The sequence below is a fragment of the Euprymna scolopes genome, chromosome 34, assembly GCF_053919585.1.
Source record: "Euprymna scolopes isolate OS-2025 chromosome 34, ASM5391958v1, whole genome shotgun sequence".
In the NCBI taxonomy this organism is placed as follows: domain Eukaryota; kingdom Metazoa; phylum Mollusca; class Cephalopoda; order Sepiida; family Sepiolidae; genus Euprymna; species Euprymna scolopes.
In genome coordinates, this window is record NC_136515.1 from 25,116,324 (window position 1) to 25,131,784 (window position 15,461).

Sequence of the window (15,461 nt, forward strand, 5' to 3'; positions counted from 1 at the left end):
ACTCATATCATTCATACAAAAAACTCTGAACATTTTAATGGTACTCATTCTGTAGTTTTTAAATTTTTTCTTGTCAAATGTGTTGTTATTAGCCAGTACTGTTTCTCTTTTCTTATATCTAAAATGAAAAACAAAAAACGTCACCTATGAAAACGAGAATTTTCCAAATTAAAACTTGCATTGTTATCTAAACTCGGAAAACACAGTTTTTTTCTCTGCAGTATGCATTATTTTTAACTAGTCTAAACTTCATACTTAACCAAAACTGTATTACTTTAAACCAGGTTTTAAATGGGTTTTTCTGATCTAAATTAATACAAAGTAATCCGACTTCTCAAATTGATAAAAGATCCATTATCATATTCTAATTATAAGGTAAAGTTGGCCTTAACCTTCCAAGCTAGAACATTCTACTCAAGGTAGATAAAGCCCAAGGAAAAAAAAAAAAAAAAAAAAAAAACAAGCAGAGGGGAATTAAAAGTAATAAATAAACAAGAGTACAGAATCACATCAACCGTACAAACGGATTTATGTTTTTATGATAGAGGGTAGAAGGACTTTATTTAATAGTATACTTAATATGTCCATCTACTACACACTAAAATATGACCATCTTACTACCTATATCAAATCGACTATACTGGATCATCAACTGTACCTCTAAAAGGTCACCATGTGCCCATGTATGGAGTACTGTTGTCACATGTCGGCTGGTGCATCTGCTACTTGTCTCACTTCTTGACATAGTTCAAAAGACAGTCGTCAATCTCATAGGTCCTGAACTCTCATCTAAACTGTCCCATCGACGAAATGTTGCATCCCTCTGTCTGTTACCTCCCTCCATGTGAATACCCCTGACAAGCCCAACAAGCAGCTAAATACCACCCCTTCACAGTAGAGATCCCTAGGTGTAAGAAAGTCTTCTACTCCAATAGTTTCTTCCCCAGAACTGATAGACTTTCGAACTCCCTTCTGGGATTCTGCTTTCCCAACTGTACTGATATGCAGAAATTCAAGTGCAATGTGAACAGACATCTTGCTGTGAACAGACATCTTGCTACTCATCTCCCTTCATAATACCCTCTACTTAAAAGTGGCACTGTGCCTTGTTTGGAGTAAAAAATAAACATTTTTTTTTTAATTCTATTTTTGGATTCTTTTGGTGGATTCGTCCCAAAAGGGACAAATCCTAGAGAGAAGGTGTGTGTGTGTGAGAGAAAGAGAGAGAGAGAATAGGAAATATTTATCTCCTTATTTTTGTCTGGAATTTTTCAATTAAATCCAAACCTTTAGCCTTAGACATCTTGCCTTCCTCTATCTGCTTTTGAATATACGCAATAAAAGCCTTCACTAAAACAGGATATGCCATGTTACTGCGTTCTTCAAAACAACAATTTATTTAAAAGAAAGGCCAATATTTATCCAAATATTACCCCCTACAGCAAGTGGGCCAGTAAAAAAAAAAAAACAATCATAAAATAAAAATTGTCTTTAAAATGTATATCTATCAAAATATTATAAATTAATAAATCTATGTATAAAATAATATTTCCAATATACTTAAAGTAATATTATTTATGTAACATTGATTTATATTAGACTTTGTAAAAAAAAAAGGTACATTTGCAAGGTGAAGGTCACACATGAAAATATTAAACAAATTAAGAAGTCTACTTTTAATAAACATATATAAAAAAATAAACGAATACAAATAAAAAACCAAAAATATTCTCAGAAATTTAAATTAACTTAAAGAATAACTTTGAAATTTAAAAAAAAAAGAAAAAGAAAAAAAAAGCCGTATTCTAAAACCAAGGGAGATAATGATAATCGAAATTTAACTAAATTTTGTTTTGTTTACAAAGTCGGTCCTTTCTCAAAGGAAAAAAAAGCACTTTATAATTATCTAAATTTTTTTATTATTTGTTTTTAAAACTAATTCAGCACCATAAAAGTAACATTGTTATGGTTACACAAGAAAATTTTTTTTCATTTTGGCTAGATAGCTGCAATTATTTATCCTTAAGCAGTATCATATTTAAAGTTATTAACATTGCAAGAAATATAGGTCAGACTAAATAGCTTGGTAGGTTGAACACTAGACCAGAGATCTAAAGGTCCCGGTTTCAATCCTTGATTACTCACCTCTCATGAATCTTTCTATTTTAATCATTAACTTGCTTCAATAAAAAATATTTAGTGAATTGTAATCTAAAATATTTGTCTGATGTTATAAGAGCTATCATTACAATTATTATTTCAACCAGAATATTTCAGAGTTTATGCTTTACAAACACAATCATCAATCTCTCTTCTCAAGAAAAAATTTTTTTAAAGACCCTGGATTAAATTTCTCATTCCCCTTTTTCTATTTTTAAAATATATTAATTATTATCCATACATCATTTATTATAAATCTATTTATTAAAATAAAAAATGCAATAGTGTAAAGTACTTACACAAACATATTGCTGATTTTTTAAAATAAATCAAGTATTTAAGTAAAAAAAAAAAAAAAAAAAAAAATCATCAGTTTTTGTTCTTAATAAAATTCCTAATTATTCCATTTCTATTTTTTTAATATATTATTTATTAGAATAAAAAATGCAATTGTTAACTGCTAAATTGCAGTTTCTTTTGAAATGTGTAAGGTATTTTAAAAAGATTTTAATGTTTGTGATCTTTATAAATTTAATTAAATTAAACATTCAAAACTATAAACTCAAAATAATAACTTAGACTCCTCCCATCCCTTTAAAAACCGGCATAGTTATGGGGAAAAAAGTTAAAAGCAGACCTAAGCAGTTTAGTTTTAGTTGATATATGACAATCAGGTTATTTCCATCTTAGTAGAATATATCCTAATATGAATCAAGAATTTTATGCAATGTTATTTCATGTCTATCTGATGTTAAAAAAAATTTGTTTTTTAGTTTTCTTTTGAGACTGAATATTTAAGAAAGTTAAGATTCTTGTTTTTAAAAGCAATTATCGTTTTCTGTTCTTAAAAAAAAAATCAATTTACATCCAATTTATTTCAAAATACAATATTATACGTCTACAAATATTTTTTTAAATTGAGGCTTCCTAAATTAGATAGCTGCAATTATTTATACTTAAGCAATGAAAATTACAAAGTGCTTAACATTACAAGAAATATAAGTCAGGCTGAATAGCTCAGTTGGCTGAAACCAGATTAAAGATCCTACGGTCATGGTTGCACTCCTCCATTTTTTTCACATGTAACTTTCTATTTTAATCATTAACTTGCTTTTTTTTTGCAAAATATTTAATGAAATGTAATTTAATATTTGTCCGATGTTAACTAGAAGTTTCAACCAGAATATTTCACAGTTACTATTTGTTTGTTTTAAAAACACAATCATCAGTCTGTTTTTAATAAATTCCTAATTATTCCCCGCTAGTTTTCAAAATCTATTTATTAAAATAAAAAATGCAATTATGTAAAGTACTCACACAAATGTATTGCAGTTTCTTTTCAAATAAGTTGAGTATTTAAGTTAAAAAATTTTTTTAAAAATATTTTTGATCATTGGAAATTTAATTAAATTAAACATTCCAAACTATATTTAAACACAAAATATAGCACTGTTAACATTTTTTAATTGGATGTTGTTTTAGCTAGATAGTTGCAATTATTTATCCTTAAGCAATGACAATTTCAAAGTGCCTAACATTACAAGAAATATAGGTCAGACTAAATAGCTCAGTTGGTTGAACATCAGACTGAAGTTCTAAAAGGTCCCGGTTTCAATCCTTGATTAAGCTTATCCTCCCTGATTTCTTTTTTAATATAAATCTATTATATATTATCAATAGATTATTTATTAAAATTAAAAAAATGTAATATTATTAAAATATTATTATTTAAAAAAAATCAAATTGCTTTATTATTTTTGAGAATTTTATTAAATTTAATATTCAAAATTATATTTAAAAATAAAAAATAAATTTATTTTTTTATTAAAATTTAAATTTAGAGCAAGATCTCTTTGAACTATCACCACTTCAAAGAACTTTTCTATCGTCATCTGTGTACCTAACACAAAACTTCTATGAACAAGGTTTGGTGCTTGTACAGTATGAGATTTCAAATCCATGCATTTTAGGTAAAAAAAAAAAAAACACTACTATGTACTTATGTTGAATTTAGTAAAAGTTATAAAAACTACGGTAAATAATAAACAAAATAAAAAAACAATTAAATAAAAGTAAAATAAATTTACCAAATTATAGTTTTATCGTATTTGTTAATGTTGAGCAGTTTTTAAAATCCAGGGAAGATGCAATCTGTGATTTTGACAAAATAATCGTAATTTGTCATTTTGTAAAAAAAAAAAAATAAATAGTTTTAGCAGATCTTTTACTGAATCATTTTTTAAATAATTTTTGTAACTTTTGCTAATTTCAATATTACATGTAAGTATGCAATAGTGTTCTTTATATAAACTGCATTTGTTTTGCCGAAATCCCATTATACTGCAAAGTTTTTTTCCAAGTATCTTCTACCTATAAAACAATACTATGAGACCATTTCCCTGCTGACCCCAATATAATTCTTACAAATACTTATGCAAAGTAATCAAATTTTGTTAATTCCACTCATCATTTCCAATCCTTTCACAGTACTGTTCATCATTGAATTAACAATCTCATTAACTCTTATCCTCAAGTTGCTAGTCACTTTCCCAAGTGGTGATTCATATATATATATAGACTTGTTTTTTTTTTTAAATATATATATGTGTGTGTGTGTACCCCTTGACAGCCGCCAATGTGAGAGATGACATCATGGCAAGAAGAGAAAATGAAGAAAAGGACGCAGAAACAATGTTGGAGTCAGACCACATTACAATTTAAGAAAATTTTAAATATTAAAAAAAAAAAAAAAATGTCCTTATCTTTCTACCCATAAAATATAGATACATTCACAGAATTTAAATGTATTATTAAATCAATCATTAAAAACCTGATAGATTGAAAAGAAAAAAAACCAAAAAACACACTGATCCAGTTAACAGAATCATTTTCATTTTAGAGACGTACTTTTAGATGATTTGGATCTCTGTACGGAGCTTCTGGCGCAAATATACGGAAGACATCGGCAATACAGCATGCCACAAGAAGACGGACATCTTTACTTGCGTGGTCAAAGAAGAACTCTGTGGCCAAATGTAGAGCTAACTCTGAATATTTTTCATTTTCGTCTTGTCCCATATCCTGGAAGACACGAGCCAGCATCTGAAAGACAAAATTACAATTCATTGTTCTTTATATATGCAACACTCAAAACGTTTTGGATATTGCTTGCTTATATTTATAGTAAATATATATTATTAGTCAGCTTTTATGTTGTTCATTAATCTATATAAAAGCGAAAATGTGTGTATTTATGTTCGCTTTTTGTGTATGTCCAAGAAAGGCTTTTTTCCAAGAAGCGATCGGTCAGCTCACAATTTAAAACTTTTTATATCACATATAAATCATAATATCTACGAGTTAACAACAGAGTTCGCCAGTCTATTTAATTTGCTCGACTTTGGAAAGATAAATATTCAATATTTTTCACTCGCCGCATGTGGATTAGGCTTTTTCGTATAATAAAAGCGATACTAATACTGACAGTATTTTTCCAGTCGCGATTGCCAGAAATGTCCGAAAGCAATCAGATTTGATTAATGTGGAAATATGTTCTTTATATCAAACAATTGCTATTCAATTTGGACAATCCCCTTTTTATGGGGACCCCAACATCTTGGGAAAATAAAAATAAAAAAGCGTTCCCGCAGTAAATGAAATACTACTCTGCAGTCAAAGTTGACCTCATTAAGTCATTAAAACGTGCACTTGCCAATTCTAAATAGTTAAATAAATTCAAACGTGTTTCCGTTAGTATTTCGCAGTGGCCCAATGGTTAACATGGCACGCTTTTTTTCACACTTTAATTTCCAACTTCGCCTCAAGGGTTCGGGTTCAGGTTCGATCCTCACCTACCAAAACTTTTTTATTTTTATTTTAACCCCCCCCCCCTCCCGGGAGTTTTGATTTACCCAAAACCACACACACCTCCAAACACTCGGGCAACGCCGGGTACCCCCCGCTAGTATTTAATAAAGTTTTAAATTTTAATAAGAGTTAGAGCATTATCACCATTTTCTTATGAAATATTAAAATAGAAAAATATTCCAAAATGTAAAAATTCAATTAGGCTGTATAGAAAGGAAAATTTGATAAACTGCAATCAGAATTAGGAGAATCAAAAATTTGATTGTCGAGAATCTATCTATCTATCTATCTATCTATCTACCATTATATAAAAGGAACTGTATATGTGTGTTCCCTGTGGACTCTGAAATGGCTGGGCCACTTTTTTTTTTTTTTTAATTACATATGAAGGTACTTGATGTGTCTGGGAGTGTAGGTTTTATATCGGAATATGTCCAATTGGTATTGAAAATCAATAATTGAAAAAATATAATTAAAGAAGGAAATCCAATTTTTACCAAAGTTAACACTTTTATATAACCTAACATCACAAGTGCATTTGAGGAGTTTTTTTTTCATCGCCCAAGCAGTAAAGCCCAACCTATGAAATCAAGTGTAGATTCAGACAGGGGTGCGTTCGAAATGAATATTTTTGTTTAGAGCACAACTGAACCATGGTACTGCACTTTAAACTTTAATTGAAACTAGTTCCCGCCATATCAAAAATTCAAAAAACAATCTGTACCTGTGACGAAATGAAAATATATTTTATAAAAATTATGTAAATAAATCAAATAATTTGATTTTTAAATGGTTAATGAGAATTTGTAGGCATTATGACAAATCTCGCAAATTTGAATCAAGTTATCTTCCTTTCAAAATGTCAGACAAGACAGCCATTATTCTATTATGCATAGAATTTGATTTTCTTATTTAAAAAAATAAAACTACTTGATCAATGTGGTATTTATCAATTTATGTAAATTTTAATACTTTTGTTTCGTCACGGGTGCATCATATAGTAGCAATACACATGAAAAAATTGAAATAGCTTAAAATCTTTCAATATTGGTATTACATAGAAAGAGCTTGATGAGCTAAGAAAGAATCTTTTTAAATTTTAAAAATCTGATTAAAATTAAGGAAGTTTTGACTATTTTTGTGCCTCACACATTTGAATATTCTCCCCTCTTTAAGACCATATGCGTTTTGTCACATTTTTTACACTACTTTTTCAGTAAAAATTTCATATCTTTGTTAAAACACAAGACTAAGCAATGAAATTTACCATATAAGTGTATTTTTGTACAAGGAATCAGAATATGCCACTGAAAATATCCAAAAGTTCATGGTTTCCAAATAATCTACAGTAAATGTACATAATATGCTGCAATTCCTTAAAAATGCTATGTATCCATAAACAGAAAAGAAGTTGGGGAACTCAAAGTTAAATTGTAATGTGCTTTATGTACAAAAAACTTAAATCTAAACATAGGACCATTTAAAAATGAATATATTGAAATATTTATTTGGTATTATTGTAGATTAACACCTTCTGTTTAACCCCACCCAAATCCTTCTGACCACCCCTCCAAAATGTGATTCTACCTTTTTAGGCAATTATGTATGAAATGCCATGAAAAACTTTAATGATTTATTTTAGAATTTAATGTAAAATAATTCCCCATTACAGGTCATTCTAACGTTTTAGGGCAGTTAACTGGGGGTTTTTTTATGGGCGATAAATCCTGTATACTTTTTGTTTTATTTTTTTTTTAAGATGATTATGTGTGGTTTTAAAAGGGTTTTTATGCAATGAGAATATGAGGAGGGTTGCCATTTGGACATTGAATTAATTGTAGGGCTAAGGAAAATTATGTGTGAACATACTGAAGACTTGATGGAAACAAAAACAATATTAGAGACGAGGGGGCGGTTAGTTTCACAAAAATTTAATGTAAAATAATTCACCATTTCCAGCATTTTAGGACAGTTAACCGATTTATTTTTTATGTGCATTTTTCTTTAAGGAAGGACCTATTTTTTGTTTGTTTTAGACGCTTGTATGTGGCTTACAGAGGTATTTGGGGGGGGGGTTGCCACTCGAACTTAGTGTTATTGTTAGGGTTAAAGAGTGTTTTAAGAGGAGACTTGCCACACATAACTTTAGTAGGTGGGTTGCTAACAGTATTTTGTTTTACTACTTATTTTTAAGTCATTATCAAGACTTCAAATATTTAAGTGTCAACTAACTGACATTTGTCTTGTTCTCAGGAAATGTTCAACAGTCAACAGTATTTGTGCGTTTGTATTACTTGCCATAGAGGTACGAAAAAGTTGTCCAAAAAAAAAATAAATAAATAAATAAATAAATAAAAAAAATAAATAAATAAAATTATAACAAATAAATGTTATGCAAAGCATGTTTTTATTTAATGTAACATGTTTATTCAGCTCAAAAAACATACAGTGCTTACCGATGTATTGGAAAGTTAAAAATGGCGACCAACTATCTCTTTCACATGGTAAGTTTGGGAAAATGAGTTAAAAATAAAAAACTAGACAAAATACTGTTAAAAACCCGCCGAATATATATCCGCCTATGTCACGGTAACATATATTGAGCGAGTTTCTAACAGTATTTTGTCTGGTTTTTTATTTATAACTCATTTTCCCAAACTTACTGCCTCAAAGACAGAGTCGGCCGCCATTTTAAATTTTCGAATACATCAGTAAACACTGTTTTTTGAGCTGAATAGACATGTTACATTAAATCTCAACACTAAAAACATATCCAGTTAGGTAGAAAAGTAACTTATCTTGCCTTTGATAACATTTATTTGTTATATATTTGTTTTTTGACAACTTCAATTTTTTTTTTTTTTTTTACATAGATGTCATCACTTATCAAGGCCGATAGGCCACTCAAGGATAAGGGTTAAAGAGTGTACAGTAGTCAAAAGGACAATATAGTAATCGATAGTAATGGAAGTTCTGTAAATTTAACTTAAGTGGAACGGCTCATCAGAAACTTGTTCACGTTGGACTTGAAGACAACCATATTATAGACAGCTGGAAAGCAGGAAAACGGAAGACAATTCCACAGGCGTGCAGTTCTAAGAAAGAAGCTTTGCTCATGGAATCCTTGTTTAGGTTTAGGCACAGATAAAGAGTGGGGAGAATTATTGATAGTGTTTTCAGTTAAACAAGTGTTCCTTGTGAAAGTTTGATGAGGAGGGGACCATAGATTGAAGCTCAGTCAAGCACTTGCCATGAAAATAACGATACATCAGAGCAAAAACAAACTCACAACATCTCTTCTGTGAGAAAGAGGTTGCAAGGAAGAGAAATGGAAATCTCCTACGAAGCTACAAAGTCTATTTTGAACTCTATCAAGGTAGAATGAGTCCTTTCTAGTAGCTCCTGCCCAGATATGGCAACAGTACTACATCCTTGGACGTACCTGGCTCTTATATAGATAGAGAATTGCATCAGCAGTGAGATATCTACTAGATCGATAGAAAGATCGCACCATTTTTCTAGCGGCCTTGGCAACAGATTTGATGTACGTATTCCATTTAAGATCAAAAGTAAAGGTCAAGCCCAGAAGCCTGTCAAAGCTTGAGGCCTCCCCAAGACGAGAGCCATTCATTTTAATTGATGCCAGATGGGGATCAGAACGTAGATGATGTAAAGATCTATGTGTATAGTAATACAAACGAGATTTTCATACATCTTTTGATTTTGAAAAAAACATTTGTGGCTGTTCGCAGTAAAACATTGTTTTAATTCTCTGTTCAAAACTAATGCAATGAATAAAAGTGCATGCAAGCTATATATCTACAAAAGTTTACTTTGTTTTTTTAACCATGTTTTTAAATTTGACCAGAAATGTGAGAAATTATAATGGATTCATAATGCCGAATTGGTTGGGATTGTTGTTATTATACATTCTGAAAACCGAATAGTTCTAAACTAATGTTATTCTGATAACATTCTCTAATTAAACATACAGAACGTTTATATTCATATTTTCATGTTTTTCTTAATTCGTTCGTGAATAAAAATTAAAGAATGCGTGTTTTTTATACACTGTGCTATGACTAATACTACAACTGCTGCAGTGCTGCTGCTGCTAATACTAACTTAATTTGACCAAAACGAAAAATAAACATTTTTTTTCGAGTAGGTCCTTTTAAATTATTATCAATTACCGTGGTCCTACTTAACATAAAATAATACTTTTAATTGATAAAGATAGTAAAAAGAATGATTTATTTACTAGTGGGTGTCCGAAGAAATTTTTTTTCAAAATGTTCGATACTCGTCATATTAAAGTCTTATTTTTAACACAACAAAAAAAGAAATGGTCAAAAATATTTCGGACACTTAACAGTATTAAGATTAACACCTCTTCTGATTGGTTTCCAAATTTCATAACGAAATTCTTCATACAATCATGGTACGGGCCTTTAAAAAACAGGGAGGGTCATAAAACCTTACTGAAAACGCCATATTTTATGACGTTCACATTTTTATCATTTTATTTGCTTAAAACTCTTAAAATATATAATGTACATTCATATTTATTAATTCAGTTGAAAGTATATTCATTTCCGAACAAACCAGTAGTAATTTGAAGATTTGAAGTGCTTTGGTTTGAAAAATATGGCTATTTTAGTAGAACTACCTTGAAATCTGTAATTATCCAAAGCGTTTTTTTCATCCGTGTGTATTACTACATATAGTTTTGTTTTTTAATATAGAGGGAATTCTGGACAAAAATCTAGAATTTTTATGGGTTTCAGATTTTCTTTTCAGTTGACTTCTCTCTGAAGACATAGCCAGAATCTGAAATCTGCATTTTTTTTAAAGATTGTTTACAGCCAATTCTGCTAGATATGACAATATCTTTGAAAACCATGGCATAAATGCTGCGACTTATAGTAGAGAAAGAAAGGAAGAGAAAGACACCAAGTTACCTTAAGCCTCCGAACAAGCTCATCTTTTCCAATATCTTCAGACACCTCTTTGCAGTTTGGGGGATAGACTATTTTGTTAGGCTTGCCTCCCTTTGGCAGCGGCATCTTCGGTTTTCACCTGTTATAAAGAGAAAGAATTGGTTTTAGCAGAGCTGAGAGAGTTAAATACAGTACTAATTTATATTAGTAGTTATTCAAACCAAATTCATTTTTATTAGATCTTAAAAAAAAAAAAAAAAAATCTTTAAAAAAAAATCATTCGACCATATAAATTTTTGAAAAAAAAAAAATAAATAAACACTGATAACCACAGCACAATTAGCCATCAAATTATGACCATTTAAAATTGTTAGAAATTACAAGATTTGATGCCTTGTACGCTATTGTTTTAGAAGACAATTTTTATTGTATAATTAAAAATGCAAACTTCAAATTAAAAATCTTTACAAATATTGTAACAAATAAAAATTAATCAGAATGGAAGCAACCAACCAGATTAAACCAATCCAAATGCCTGGGTGCTTGTAGGTGTGTGTAGGGGGAGGAGGGGAGGGGTAAGTAATAACCCTGAAATGATGTTAAAAAAATAAAAAAAAAAAAAAAAAAAAAAAACGCTGTGTGTATAGGGGGGAGAGAAGTAAACTAAAGATTAAGCGAAATAAAAAAAATAAAGAAACGTTGCCCGGGTGTTTAAAGATGTAAAAGATTAAAAAAAAATAGTTTTGGTCGTGAGGCTGGATTGAACCCGGGAACCTTGACGCGGAGGTGAAACAAACTCCAAACACTTAACCGTCTAGGCAGAGTAAGAGGAATTGATTATAGTGTTAAAATAAGGCTTATAAAGCGAGTGAAAGAGGTTTGATTGGCAGATAGCCACTAAATGAGGTCATGGCGGGAGCGTTACGAAATGACATAGCAGTATTTTATTTAATGCATGACAGCTTTTTAGGGTTTGTTTACTTTGTTTCAATGCGGTGCAGTTTTCGCTTCCCCAAGATGATGGTGAAGGGGGAAAACCGGCTTGATATAAGGAGTTTAGCCCCACATTGATCAAAGCTGATTGCTTCTGGACATTGTTCCGGCGCGATGCCAAGAACATACTGTTAGCTTTGAATTAGTTTCTCTTTTTATACGAAAAAGCAAAATCAACATGTGAGAAGCCAAAATAGCAATAATTTTGTAAAAGTCGACGTAAATAAATCTAGAGACGACCCGCGTTCCCAAATCCTAGATATTATTATATAGGGGGTATATAAACAGTTTTAAGCGATAGTAACGACCCCGGGAGCATGTGCAAAAGAAGCCTTTGCGAGACATACACGAAATGGTTATACACACTTTGCCTTTTATATATATAGAAGACTAGCGAGGGGTACCCGGCGTTGACCGGGTGTTTGGAAGTGTGTGTAGTTTTGGGTGAATAAAAAGAAAAAGTGTTGGTTGTTAAAAAAAACAAAAAAACGAAGCCTTGACGTGCAGTTGGAAAATAGTAAAGTGTGGAAAAAAAAAAAAAAAAAAAAAAAAAAAAAACAGGTGCCCGTTTTTGACGAGTTATTGACGTGAACTTTGAGTGCGGGATAGTGTTTTATTTAATGCGAGTCTGTTTTTTTATACGAAAAAGCTTAATGTACACGCGACGATGGTACGCAACACCTATTCAGCAGTTAACATTTTCTGCGGGACAGTTTTTAATGAGGTCAATAAACAGGTTTGTTTGTTTTTAACAAACTTTGGGGAAAACCAGCTCCCTGTTTATTAGGGGGAGTGTCTTGTCTCGAAATGAAAGCAACCGTCTGAATCCGACATTGACCAAATGTTACATAGCTTTCTAGAGACCACTGGCCGTGGGCCAGTAATTCAAATCGAGTTTCGCTTTTTTTTATACCGAAAAACCAAAGCAACACATGCCGATCTGAAAATGTCGAATAATTAACGTTTCAAAGTCGGGAAAATTAAATAGAGAGGGGACCACCGTTGTTAAGTCATAGATATTATCATTTAGACGTGATATAAAAAGTTTTAAAAACGAGCAACGGCCTCGAGAATCCGCCGGAAAAAAGCCTTTTGAAGACATACACAAAAAGCAAACACATACATTTTCGCTTTTATATATATAGACTAGCAGATGTACCCAGTGTTGTCCAGTATTAAACGTAACATTAAATTCCTTTAAAAAAAACATGAAAAAAAAAGTAACTCCAAAACAGAAAGAAACAGACACGTGCATGCAAGTATTATGTTTTTTTCTAAGTAAAAAAAAATATATATATATATGTACTCTAGCTGAGATGAAAACCAAAACCTAAAGACAGTGAGTCAAGTCAACTATTAGACCAACTTGCCATGATCGTTAAAAAAAATGTTTTCAAACTTACTTATTCTTAACATAAGGAAGCTGCCAGGTTAACGATCGTGCATACAGTCATGAAACAGTTGACAAACATAAAATTTTGACCTCCAAGTACCAATTTTTTAATTTAGACCTATTAGCAGCCCTTTTGTGAAGATGAAAACCGATTAAAAAGCTTTCCACATGTCTGAATACCCTATATACCAAATTTTAAGCCTGTAGATCAAAAATTTGCTGAGTATATAGGTTGAGAATTGTCCTTACAACACACACACACATTCTCACTTTTACAAGTATATAGTATATTTCGATATTGAAAGGAGATAAATAATTTAGCAATGTATTTTAATGTGTACAAAAATTGTGACTGACGAACACAGGGAAAATGAAATTGGTTGGCGGTATAGTCAAAGGTCGAGCTGTCGGTTAACTCTTGGCTTCGAAGTAAACTCTCACTAAAGGGTAAACCTGAGACAAGCGCCACTTACGCCTTTCCTCTCATCCTGTACCGATTGGCCATACTTCCTCTGTCTGTGAGAAACCTAAAGGCCCTCCAGCAGCTCCTATTCTTACTTCTTTGAGACAAGAAGAGGCATTGGGTTTGCAGACAGTTCTGTATTCAACATCCATGTGAGGTAGGCTTGAACTTGACACATTATCCAGACGCTGAGAGACCGCCCTTTCTGAGTCAAACTTTGACAGAGAAATCTGCATGAAACCTTGTGATCGATAGTGCCTTTCCCGACTTCATTCTCAACTATTCGATTGAGGGTCACTGTAGGCTGAGGGGTGATACACAACCCCTAGAATGCCGAGCCATGCTCAAAATGCTTTCACGGTCTAGCAACCTGACTTCTAGAAAGAACTCCACAGAGTATTAGTAAGGAGTGAGTGGGGCTGATGACCTGCTCAGTGGAGTTGGATGCCGGGTTTGAGTCATCTCAACAACTCTGAGTTCTCTGACCTGGTGATTGGCCAGGAGTGCATTGTCCTTCAATGCCACACAACACAGTTCTGAAATAGTGGATTCACCCAAGTGTCCCTGCTGTAGGACTCCAGCAGAACAAAATAATATGATAGTTCCTTACGTACTAATTGAAGGTCAAGATCAGACGTGAAAGAAAGAAATTACATTCCTCAGTTTTTGAAAGTTGGATATAAGTAGCGAGTTTATGTGTACACAGGATTACATATGAATACATGTTCCCTGCTTGAGCATGTGGTTTCTGGTCCTGTTGGACTCCAGCCTCTAAGGTAAGCTTTTTAGTTTCTTAGCTAGTTGAGTGAATGCCTCCACCACCCAATAAAAAACCTTCAATTTTTCTTTTCGCCCTCAAATTGCATTTATCTTGAAAGGATATCACTTACTCCTCAACTCAAATTTTTCTTTTTTCACCCCAATTAGAAAGTGCTCTCCTTGTTTTTGGTTTCAACAATCCAGAAAACAGTGGGCAGTCTATCATTTAGAAAGAGTTAGGAGGGTTTTACTAACACCTGTTTTCACTTTTTGTTTTTCCGTGATAAAATAAAATTATTGTTAATAAAACAATTTATTCATGTATATATTTATATAAAAAAAAATTATTATTTTTTTTTAAATCAATTTGGGAATTTTAAGTAGAACGACCCCTGGAGTGAATGTGGCATTATGGTGATTGAGGATTCTAGCTAAGAACAGCATAGACAAATTTACAAGAATTTAAAGAACAAGGTCGGATAGTGAGATTGAGAAATCAGTTCTCCCAAGAAGGGGCACTCTGACCTGCATAAAGTACCTGGACAGCCTCGTCAGCATTCCCTAGTAAGGGTGCTTCAGGCGATCAGCAATAAACTAACCTCTTCTCAAAAACATAAGGCAAAGTTTGGGAGGGTGGACCTCCTAGAACTGCATAGAACTAAACTCACTACAAAATCAACATCATTACAAGAATGGTCTAATCTCGGTTTATTTTGGGGCCCAGGATAAAAATCCCTAGTGGATGGGTAAAATGATAAGGATGACCATAGACCCTCACCCCCCACTTTTGAATGGCCTTGTGCCTAAATTTAACTTTTAATCATTGTAAATTTTCAGAAAAATATTTAAAATGCAGTATCTGGTTTCCATAAAAAGCCGGAAGTTT

The 15,461-nt window shown here is 31.8% G+C and overlaps 1 protein-coding gene across 4 annotated transcripts in view; it reads right to left on the bottom strand.

Annotated features, from left to right (window-relative positions):
* Nucleotides 1-15,461, bottom strand: part of LOC145259140 (sister chromatid cohesion protein PDS5 homolog B-like) — a 246,488-nt gene that overhangs the window by 180,958 nt on the left and 50,069 nt on the right. For all 4 annotated transcript variants that reach the window (XM_080116838.1, XM_080116835.1, XM_080116836.1 and 1 more), the window contains exons 2-3: nucleotides 10,989-11,106; nucleotides 5,068-5,262 (exon numbers count right to left, since the gene is read on the bottom strand). In XM_080116838.1, the coding sequence (XP_079972964.1) occupies nucleotides 5,068-5,262; nucleotides 10,989-11,093 (300 nt within the window). In that variant the 5' untranslated portion in view covers nucleotides 11,094-11,106. The remainder of the gene's footprint in view (nucleotides 1-5,067; nucleotides 5,263-10,988; nucleotides 11,107-15,461) is intronic.